The 12,276-nt window shown below is 36.9% G+C and overlaps 1 protein-coding gene across 1 annotated transcript in view; it reads right to left on the bottom strand.

Annotated features, from left to right (window-relative positions):
- Positions 1-12,040, bottom strand: part of LOC104157335 (1,4-alpha-glucan-branching enzyme-like) — a gene marked incomplete at its 5' end in the record, with an annotated part of 15,209 nt that extends 3,169 nt beyond the window's left edge. The window contains 4 exons of the mRNA XM_009694632.1: positions 1,660-1,831; positions 5,595-5,705; positions 8,479-8,577; positions 11,913-12,040. Of these exons, the coding sequence (XP_009692934.1) occupies positions 1,660-1,831; positions 5,595-5,705; positions 8,479-8,577; positions 11,913-12,040 (510 nt within the window). The remainder of the gene's footprint in view (positions 1-1,659; positions 1,832-5,594; positions 5,706-8,478; positions 8,578-11,912) is intronic.
- Between the last annotated feature and the right edge of the window lie 236 nt (positions 12,041-12,276).

Below are 12,276 nucleotides of genomic sequence, written 5' to 3'. Positions count from 1 at the left end.
CGGCATTCGCTCAAAACTGCAAGTTACAGAACTCATTTGTCACTGTATTTGCTTAACTAGATAGCATGCTGCAACATGCATTTTAAGTACACCGGATTGCAAGCATTCTGAATTTATATGTTTTCTCCTCCAACATTTATTGCAATCTTTTCACCTTTTACATACAGCAAACTAGCGTAGTTACCGAAACATTTGCCATACTCAAGGATACACAATATTAATTGCTCAATCAACCTGCATTGACACACTGGATTTAACATGCCATATTGAATTATGGATCATTTTTCTAACCTTACCAAGTCAATCTGGAGCAGAGACATCTGCTGTTTAGCTGGCGTATTTTTTAACACACCTGCTTCCATAACTATTGTACTATCACTAGTTTGAACAGAAGCACATACTTCATACCTTGCACATTTTGGTGCCTGACTACACACTTCACAAATATTTATTTCATTAACTCATCTTCACTCGAGAAAAAATTCTGCATTTTATTGGAAACAATCATTTTACTAATATACCGTATACTGAATTGATTTGTTCTGTACTGAAGTTGCTTTCTTTTTAAGAAAAACCACAAACATAGTATTTTGTGTGTTCTTCTAATACCAAGGAAGAGAACATGTATCAATACAGACATGCTTAAATCAAATGCCACCATTGCCTTATTAACATTCTCTAGTTTTTTAATTTAAATACACTATCACGGAAGAAGGGCAATATACATCCAACATTCCCCTTTAACTTGGTAATACAAAACATTTAACAAAAAAGTTGAAGGCAATATTAAGCTAAAACTTCTATAATTTTCAAGCGTTCCATTGTCAGAAAACTGAGATGGTCACACTGTGTTACAGAATTGTGATTTTTACTATAAAGTAAGGATTATCTTGCAAAGAAATTAAGGAATATGGTAAAGAGCATCAAGCATAAATAGCTTCAGCATTTTGTGTAAAACTAAGAACAACATTCAACTTTTAAAATGAATACATGGAGCTGTAACTTGCTGATTAAATGAGATTAACAATTGGACATTCTTGTAGCAATAGTGCTTAGGAAGCAATGAAATAGTTGTATTTTACAGCTTATGGACAAAAAAAATATTGCTAACTCTTTACTATTTCTATGATTTGTCCTTGCCTGCCTCATTAAGCCCTGCTCTTCACCAAGAAGCAATGAAATATAATTCAACTGATTCCAGATTGCTTCCTGACAATTAATAACTGAAACAAGCATCAAGCTACCTTTACTAAATCTGCTGTTACCTTAGAAAGTTTAGGAGAGTAGAATACAGACAAAAGACAACCCAGCTGTGTTAGGCAAGGCTCACCACCTGATAAACTTGCAGAACAACAATTAAAACACTAGACTGAGTTGTAAATTGGAGTAGCATGAACTAAAGCTTACCACATTTTAAAAAGATATTTCTGTTACAATTAGGAACCACATTGATTTTATTTTCTTGTCTTATAATCCATCTTACAGACAGAAAAAGAATGCATATTACCTGTTGTACTAAGTCTTTCTAAAAGCATTTACGCTCCAAACTTCAGCATTGTGATAAATACTGTGGATGTAAGATGATGTCAGATCATTTTATTTCCCTGCCAAGCACTCTGTAAATGAGAAAATGAAAGACTTGTTCCTAAGATTACTTACCCATGAAGTTCAGATAGCTCTCTCCTCCAAGTGCATGAGTAATGAGACGAATCATTTTATGAAGCTGTATTCCACGATCAATAACTGGAGTAAGAGGTGAGAGCACACTCATGTTTGTATACATTTCTGCGTCCATCAGTCGAAACGCCAATGTCTTATCACCAACAAGCGCCTATAACAGTTCAAAAAAAAAAGTGAAGAAAACCCTTGAGTGTACTAGAAGTGTTTCTAATATTTTTTCAAAGCAGGCGCTCTGTATCGTAGGGGGAGGACTCAGGAGACTGGCAAGGAGTCGAGGACGTGGCTCAGTGTGCATGATCTAGTCTCTGTTAACAAAGAAAACACCCTGCCACTGCCGATCATCATCAGGTCATGGTGACTCTAGCTTCTAATTACCGCAACTTTGTATTGTATGGCGTAATCACGTAGGCATGATATGTATATTCTGCTGCCAGAAAGTATTTAAATTAAGATAGGGACATCCCTGAGCTGAGTCTCAACTGGATACCAGACTCGACTGTTTTCCCCTTTCAACCCTCCACGTGGTTACTGGGGCTCCCCACACCGATGGAGTGTGACTCCTATGGTCAATAACTCCTGCTGTGGTCCTCCACCCTGCTGGGTGGGAGTGTTGATCTGCTGGAGGGTAGGAAGGTCCTACAGAGGGATCTGGACAGGCTGGATCGATGGGCCAAGACGAACTGCAGTAGGCTCAAGACGACCAAGTGCCGGGTCCTGCACTTCAGTCACAACAACCCCATGCAACGCTACGGGCTTGGGGACGAGTGGCTGGTGAGCTGCTCAACAGAGAAAGACCTGGGGGTGTTGGTCGACAGCCGGTTGAACATGAGCCGGCAGTGTGCCAGAAAGGCCAACAGCATCCTGGCTTGTATCAGAAACAGTGTGGCCAGCAGGACTAGGGAAGTGATCCTTCCCTTGTACTCAGCACTGGTGAGGCCGCACCTTGAATACTGTGTCCAGTTTTGGGCCCCTCCCTACAAGAAGGACATGGAGCTGTGTCCAGAGAAGAGCGACAAAGCTGGTGAAGGGCTTGGAGAAAAAGTCTTATGCGGAGCAGCTAGAGGGAGCTGGGGTTGTTTAGTCTGGAGAAAAGGAGGCTGAGGGGAGACCTTATCGCCCTCTACAACTACCTGAAAGGAGGTTGTAGCAAGGTGGGGGTTGGTCTCTTCTCCCCGGTAACTACCGATAGGACGAGAGGAAATGGTCTCAAGTTGCGCCAGGGGAGGTTCAGGCTCGACATTAGAAAGAACTTCTTCACTGTCAGAGTTGTTAAGCATTGGAATGGGCTCCCCAGGGAGGTGGTAGAGTCACCATCCCTGGAGGTGTTCAAAAAACGTTTAGATGTGGTGCTTCAAGACATGGTTTAGTGGACATGGTGGCATTAGGTATAAGGTTGGACTTGATGATCTTTGAGGTCTCTTCCAACCATAATGATTCTATGATTCTACATTTCACCTGATGGGATTCAACTGCACAATTACTTCTGAGAACCATTTTACCTAAAGATACCAAATGTGAAATGTTAGCATCAACTCAGTAAGTGACAAGTGACCTACCATTTTGGAATTTTTACAGAAAACACAGAAAATAAGAAAGTAAACATCTCAAGTAAATTTCCTCGGATATACAAATAAAGGGCTATTAACAACACTTCTGATTTAGAGATGTTGAGCGAATATGAAGCATTCATTTATATGCAATCATGAATGCAATTGGTTTTCTGTGATTTCACACAAGAGAAAAACAAACTAGTAATTCTGTCTAAAAACAGTGACAGAATTACTAACTTGCTAGTGCTTACTGTTACTTGAGAAAGGCCACACAAGTGCTATGTAACAAGGATTAATCTAATGTATTAGCATGCAGGTAGTTAAAAACCTTTTTCAGTGTTTGCATGTAAATAGCTGATTATTGTTCAAATAGCCCAGTTCTCATTTTATACTCCAGCATGGAAACTCACTAGATTCCAGACAGACAGATGAGATCTAAACAGGTCTAGCTGAAAAGCATCACCATCCTTTAGTTTTCCAACCAACAATATAACAGCATATATAGGTGATTCCCTCAAGTAAAAAAATAATCTTTTTAAATAAAGAAAAAATTCCTATGCAACAAATGGCAAGACTGAAGACTGCAATGAACAGCTCCAAGGAACAACTATTCTCTGGGCTCAGAGTTTGGCATTTGTTAGTGCCATTTAATATCCCCTAATCTTTCCATTAGAAGAGAAGGTAAATGTTCCCTATTAGTGTTTCTTTAATGATCTCTTTCTCCCTGAAAAGTCTTAGTCTAGGTTTTTTCTTACAAAAACCAGTCCACACCTGCTATTATTCTTACCAACTCCCTCACAGCATTTTTTCCAGTTATGCTGTATATCCTTTGAGATACAGGACCAAATCTGCCTCCAACATTCAGGATGCACACAAAACATAAAAGACTACAGTGGCATACTAATTTTGCTCTTGGCTCTCCATTCCATTCATAATAATTCCAGTACTGTATCTGCTTTTTTGACAGCTATTAGCATTGTGTTGCTATTTTCACACATTTATTATAATCACAAGGCCCTGTATTGTGACTGGTAATTTGTAGCTCGTAGCCCACTATAACACATAAGAAACTAGAATTGTTTCAGCCCCTCATGTGCATCATTTCAAGTATCTTCAGATTGAATTTTATCTATGCTCCCATTTTGTTTCTCTGTCCTACTTTTCACGTATCATCCTGGTGTATGTCTGCAATCGCCTTTTTTTAAATTAAAAATAAACAGATCTTCTTCCCAAGTCGAGATTCTAAAACAAAACCACATAGCGATACGGGAAACAACTCAACTGATAAAATCCAGTATGAAATAAAATAACAGCAACAGTAATGTTTATGTCATGCTTTAGAATGAAGAATCAGCTTTTATAAAAGCAAATAATCACAGAATAATACGCATTTCCAAGTAGTAGCTGAAGTTCTTTACCAGGATCGGGACTCTTATGCCTTAAATGAACACTATGTAACAGTCTGAGATAAGAATGTAAACAGGTACATAAAATTAAGCTGAAACTCAGAATTCTCTTTTTAAAATAAAATTTTAAAGGCCTTGTTTTGGACACTTCTGTTGACTTTTATTATAGAAGGTATAGGAAATAGAATATCAACCTCTACTATGTAAAGGAAAGAGTTGAAAGTAGGTTACTGACAACTTTAAAAAAAATTTATTTTTCTAATAAAAGTTCTAATTTTTAAAATTCTCAACCATTGTGTTTTCTGATTCTTCAGAAACAGCCATTACAAAGATTGTGGGAGATGAGTGTTATCCAAACTCATCATTACTTTTTCATTTTTCCATATACAGAACCATTACAATTGCTGTGTTTTGAACCAAACTGTTAAAGAATATTTGATTTAGATCTCAAAACAGGATGCTTGCAATCCTTTCGGAGAGGCAACATTTTCTTGAAGGGAATACAAATTTAATGATCTCTTTCTCAGTGAACAAATATACTGATTCAGTGAACAAATTTGCTAAATTGTGATATTGTTTAAGCTTATCATACATAGTGCTCCAGCTCACTTTATGAAAATCAGATTTTCAAAAGTATGGATTATATGCCTTCCTATGCCCTATGACAGGCAGGCAAAACAAGAAGCTAAGACTCATTTCTTTAAAACAAAAGAAAATTGACAAACAACAGCACCCACCCACTCCAAGCAGGACTCCTTTATTAAAAAGAAGGATGAAAACAAAAGAAAAAACTCACAAGAAAACCCAACCAAAAAAGAGAGCAGTAGTCCAGATCTATCTGTCTCTGAAATTGTTGACTATCCTTCTCAACTCTTGCCTCATTTTTGAAAAATAAAGCCCACCAAACCTCTAAACCTCATATTTTACTTGCTTATATATAAACAAACAGATACAATACCTGGTCATGACTCTCTGCATATGCAATGTATTTTTCTTCATATCGTCTGTTTGTTAATGTATGCACAATATTGCCCATATTCCAGTCTTCATCCTTCAGCTCCTTAATTATCTGCAGAAATAAAGGAAAGATCATTGAAAAGTTATTGCTATTTTAGTTAAAAGCACATTACTACCTTTCTTCATTATTTCGGCACAGAAATTTCCAATGGACTGTTAACTATTACTTTAACTCCTCCTGTTCCCAAGTATTGAAGTGATGAGCTTTCTTTGATAATCCAAACAGATTTTTTTCTTTTGAATTTCACTACATAAATATACTAACTAGAACTCTCCTGTACTTCCATGGATAAGCCTGGACAACAGGACATGCTATCTACTATGTCAATCCTCTGATACAGTGGGCAATGTGATTAATAGGGGCTGCAAGAAAGCAGTGCGCCAAAAACTGGGAATATGTGCGCACACACCTACCTACACATGATATTGAAAGAAGTCCTGTATTTCAAGAAACCCGGGCATACGGCAGCTTCCAACTATAGGTTAACCACTGGGCTGTGTGGTGGAGAACGGATCATTGAAAGATAGTGCTATGCTATTGCCATGAAGCACACAATAATACGAGAAGGTGGCTCAGCAGAGGGACTTGCATGTTCCCTTGATCTGTCAATTCCTGGTCAGTTCCAAACCACAGTTTCAATGCCAAAGCCTTATAATACAAAACAAGCTTTACATTTTTTGCCATGCTAGCCCCTGACTTTTAGCAGTTTAAACTAAATCTCATCAATTGGAATTTTCTGCCTCTTATGACACTATTTCCTCCCTCTTTTAAATCTAGTCTAATTTCAGTATTAGTCCTTTCTTTTTTCTATAGTACTTTATAGACCTCCATTGATCATTACAACTTAAATACATATACATAAATATATAGACATAAAAGTGATAAAAAGGCAATTAACACTGAGATGGTTGATATGATGCTGTAAAATTTAACATTTTGATTGTAACTGGCCATGTACTCCTGAACAGCCTTTATTTTGACTCCATAAATTCTGGCTCTGAACACATTGATGTCCCTATGCAGCATTATATTATGCACTACATCCATCTTTAATTTGAACTAGTACAGCCAGTGTTATGACAAACCACTTATCTTACTTTTACAGACCCCTCTGAATTAGTTCATGGAATCCTGGAGATCCTTCAGGTTTAAAACTGATTTTAGGAAGTTGCCTAGACAACTTGCTATTAACAGTACATAGTTAAAAGCTGGAGAGAAATTAGAGCAAGCAGTCTAGGACAGTTTGATAACAGCTGACACTCTGAACTCTTCCCTTCCCATTGTTTCAGCTCTATATTTGCCTTAAGAAATGTGGTAACAAACTTACATGCATCACCTCTTTCTCTAACTCAAGGTCTTTGGTTGTGGTTGCTTATTTGCAGTTCCCTTAGCTAGAAGCTTCCTGCCTGCATCACCTTATGTTCTTGTACAATCAACACATTCCTAAATAACTGGAGTCTGCTCCAGTTAACCTAGACTATCACAGCTGAATTTACACCCAACATCCTGCTGGCGTGCCAAGCATCCACCTGCTGTCCCATGTTAAGTACATGCTTAGGCTGGAAGATTTTTTTTCGCCAGTTAAAGATAGGTATGTTTCCTCTCCAAGTATTGCAAATTAAAATAAGCAGACTGTATCAGAGATTGCTAAATTAGATTACCCATCTTCTGCCCTTGCAATATTCTACAGTCTGTTCTTTTTCTCTCTAACAGGAACTCAGCCACTTGCATTTTGTCTACCTACAAAACTGCTCATCTTTGTCGGCTCCAAAGTGCAGTAAGGAAGTTGAAGGTGTAAGGGGAAAAAACCAAACCCATCACAACAAGGTATTTCCTGTTACTATAAAAATATATTAGTCCTTGCTGCATTCCAGGATCTAAATTACACACTCCAAAGTTTAACGATGCTGCTCCTGTTGGAAAAGCTAGCAAGTTTGTCTTCTGAATGACAAGAGGTTTGAAAAACTGTTTTTCAATCAGCCCTCCACCTCCTAGTCGCAAAAGTGAAAGATGCTGAAGATAAGTCAATTTGCTTTTTATTTTAAGCCACTCACTATATTTATTGAAGCATTAATGCTCATATAAAAAATTTATTGTTTTCAGATCATCATGATAACCTGAGGGATTTGGATGCAGTCTTCTATCTAAAACATCAGTGGAAGCCTTTTGCGATCATCTAGTGTTTTATTCCTTTTCTTGTGATTCTCTGTATTAAAGAAAAGGTGATTTAAATCCTTATCATAGTCAGTGTTTATTAGTATATTATGGTTCCTGAAGAGCATTTACAGACTTCTATTATTCTTTTTGTAACCTCACTGTACCAATTGCTGGTGTTTGTATAATTCACTTACTTTTACTTCGGTTAAACTTTCAGCTCACACTATGTTCAATGCCAATTACTATGTCCAATTTCAGGAGGGTTCATTGCATGTTTTTGGAGTGTTTTGGTTTTTTTTGGTAATGTTTATATGCACATGGTTATTATCTACCTGTTCCCATTCAATAGAGACTCCACATTCTACAGCTGTTGCCAAGAAAAAGGATACTTCAAACAAAATGAGTTTATGTGTATTCTACAAAGAAAACATCAGCTAGAATGCAAAGAATAGCCCCTGAACTTGCTCATCTTCTGAAATCTACATGACACCTGACAGCTCTCATTTCAGCCACTAATACCTGTACTCAAGCCTGTCAGATTTCATTTTAATAGGACATTAACAGAAGAGAGAGTAAAATTTGTCAGTAGGATTCAGAAGTGGTTTTGTGTATGCACAGATAAACATCCCACTTGGAAGAGCAGAACATATCTTAAAAAAGTTCCTACCTGTATCCATTTATCTGGAATAGCCATGGCTAGTCGATAATCGAAACCCCCTCCTCCCTCTGCAACAGGACGACAAAGAGCTGGCATTCCAGAAACATCCTTAAATAAAAATAACCCCACAAGATAATTTGCAGAGCATTGCAATTATTAGTTCATATTTTCTACCATACAGTAATAGTTTTATACAAACACTTTGTAAACTATACACAGCTTCACAGATTGACCTGGGTAAGGGGCAGGGGGGGGGGAAGTGATTACTACACCCAGATTTGCTGTTTGAATGCAAAAGTTACAAGGAACAGCATTATGACTTTTCTCATCAAATTCTCTACTACAAAATATTTTAATAAAGCAGATATTTGAGGGGGAAGAGGCCTCAGTAGATGCAGAATTTGAAACAATTAGCTCTCTTGAGCCCCAAGTAATCAACAGAAAGTAGAAAGTAGTCAACAAAAGACAAATTAAACCTTCATTTTGTTTATTGATATTTTGCATAATGAATGGCATAAAAATAAAAGGCTGAATATGAAATACAGTAAGGAAGGAAAATACAATCTCTACTCTTTTCCTAATGCACAAACCCAAAATATTGATCCAGCTAGCCCTGGAAAGTGACATGCTCTGACTGCATAATTTTCCAGTTTCATATTGATGGAGGCTGATCATTCTTAAATTTGTAATTCAAAGTTCTTAAAATATTTATTTTGTCATTTTATTAGGCAATTATGTCACACACCGTTCTTTTTCTAGTTAGCTTAGTTGTATAGAAAATGCAAATCTCCAATAATTGCAAAATATCTATCAGTACTCAGTGTTATTAAACTTATGTCAGAGAAGCCATTCCACCACAATTATTATGGATTAACATACACCTCTTGCATCCACACAAGAGAATTTATGGAATTAAATTCTGACAAGAACCAAGGCTTAATTCGGAAGCTCATTCTGGTTTTCTGGATTCAATCCAGTTTTCAATCCAATTGCTGCATTAGATTAGTGAAAGAGGCATTTGCACTTGAAGTTATGCATACATACACTTACATACATACACACATCCCCCTATTCCCCCTTACTGACATAAGCGAGGAGACCAACTACATCATCATGAAGCTCATGGATGGCATCCTGGGGGTGGAAGACAGGGTTGCCATCCAGAAGGGACCCTGACTGGCTGGAGGAATCGATCAATAGCAAGCTCAGGAAGTTCAGCAAAAGGGCAACGGTCAAATCCTGCTCCTGGGATGGATTAAGCGCTGCATCTGTACAGGCTGGGGACTGCCCAGCTCTGCTGGGAAGGCCCCGGGGCTCAGGGCCAGCAGCAAGCTGAGCATGAGCCAGCAGCCCACCCTGGCAGCATCCTTGGCTGTATGAACAGCAAAGCCAGGAGATCAAAGGAGGGGATTATGCCCCTTTACTCAGCAGTCATTAGATCACACAGAAAACTGCATCCACATTCCACATGTTGTAAATACCAAAGTGGAAATTCTCTCCAAACTTTTAGGTATTATAAAAGAAAGTTCAATAGTTCTCCTAAATCATCCAGAAAGGATAAAAACCAGACTAATGCTCTCCAAATTATGCAGGACAAGTTGATCTGAAACTAAAGCCTTTCTCTGTGAGGCTATGATGCCTACCTGCACAAAGTCTGAGTTTAAGTAGCTCCCATATACTTTAGTCACAATTTTGAAAGCCGGACTTTTGGGAAGTAAAATTCCAAATTTAATAACATTTGTATCTATCTATATCTATAGATGTTACCTGAACACTAAAAAAATATTTCTGTGTTAGTTTGTTCAGTATATTTTCCACTAAACGTAAACAGACAATGTCTAAGCATTTGTTCAGACCTATGTTTGAAATGAGCTGCATATTAAAAAAAAGATATCACAGCAGTAGGAGTTTTTTGCCTGTTTGTTTTTATACTACCTCAGGCATGATGTAATTTCATTTAACATCTTTTCTTCTCATTATACAAAATTTTAACAGCTTTATTTAAAAGGCCAAAACAAAAAATAAGCATATAGTCAGTAACACCTAAAAAATTAGAAATAACCAAGATAGTGAATATACAGAATATTATAAAGCTGTAAAAGGATCAGTTAAATAATTAAGGACTATATTATAATTAGTTATGGCTAGACAAAACACTTTCTCATGTGGCACTCATTCCATCATCATTATAGGCAAGCAGACATTCTTCATTGCCTTTTATAATTTTCAATTACGTCAACAGTTTCTCCTTCTGAAATTCTCCTTTCACCATGCAGCACGTTGATCAATTCTATATTTCATGTAGCAACTCCCCCAGGCAGAAAATGATGTATTGAAACAGAAGCAGATTTTGACTCAAGCAAGAGAAGCTGAAGACATGTCTTATTAAAAAAAGAACTCTTAAGTCAGGTAATACAAGCAGACTGAACTCAGAATTTCATTGGTAGGAATGCTTATAATGTAAGACTACTTAGAAAATTAACAAGTTGCACTTCAAATAAGCCTACAGCTCAATGAAATCATCTCAAGTTTACTAGTGATTGCTCACCAGATGCTGTTTTTGATAGCCTGTCATTCAGCTTTTAGCAGTGGTTCTCTATAATATAAAACTTTACCATAAGTGAGAAATGAAGTTAGGCAGTATTTTGTTTTCTGAAGACAAATAGGGAACTCTAAGAAATACAAAAAGTTTTATTAGAAATCCATATAGTCCATAATGAGATCACAAGGACGTAACTTTTTCTTTTAAATGAAAAGAATTATTTACACATAACAACAGAAAAATCCTCAAAGTTTACATGATTTTCTCTTTTAGATAAAGAGAAAATATCAGTGAAAATGTACCTATTCATAAAGTTTTAATGCTCTGGTATTTCATACTATTGAAAAATTCCATGTGCCAACAATAATATTTTTCAGTCAAAAAAGTTTACTCTCAGTCAACTCAAGTAATACTGTCTATTTACTCCCTCAGAAACCTGGAGAACCTGAACACTAAATTTAAATTAGCATACATGTTCAACATCTATAAATTTATCGCATTTATTCTGAAAAGGAATTGTCAATTATGCCAATATAATTCAAAATATGCAAAACCACACTAGGGCTGTTAATCCTTAGTACCAGGAATCACTAGTGACAAATGGCAATCATGCAAAAGCAGTAAACTAATAAAAACAAATCTCATTACAAGTTCAAGGAGATGAAGGAAAAAAAAGAAATCCCCACATTAATTAATGACCTATTAATGCAGAGAAAATTCCCAAAGTGCATATTCTAGTTGTTTTTCCCCAGAAGGCAAAGTCTGTCCACTAATTAATATTTCTCAGCTCATGTCACTCCTTGAGTACCCGAAGTGTAACTTGATAATTAACAGGAAATTCTCATCCCAAAGCAAATTAATCAATATTAATGTAACTGAGGATGGCAAATTCTGATCTTACCTCTGCTATGGTTATGCATTCCGGATGCAAGAAGTTAATCATATGGTTGGCCAGCATTAGATAACATAAAGCATCTTCATCCACATGTAGGCCAAAATATTCATTGTAATCTCCACTAAATGCTGTGCCTAATAAGACAGGAAGTTTTAAAGGTCACAGTCACTTTAAAAAAAAAACCAACCAAACATTCTGCAATACACAATTTTATAAGCACCAAATTTATTCATAATTTCAGATCAGGGAGCTGCTTGGTAGAGAACCATGGGATAAAGCCCTAGAGGGAAGAAGGGCCCAAGAAAGCTAGTTAATATTCAAGGATCACCTCGTCCAAGCTCAGGAGTGATGCATCCCAACAAAGAAGTCG

This window comes from Cariama cristata, unplaced genomic scaffold (assembly GCF_000690535.1).
Source record: "Cariama cristata isolate BGI_N322 unplaced genomic scaffold, ASM69053v1 scaffold10562, whole genome shotgun sequence".
Lineage (NCBI taxonomy): Eukaryota > Metazoa > Chordata > Aves > Cariamiformes > Cariamidae > Cariama > Cariama cristata.
Note: the sequence above shows the minus strand (reverse complement) of the source record. Positions and strands in the feature narration are given on the sequence as shown.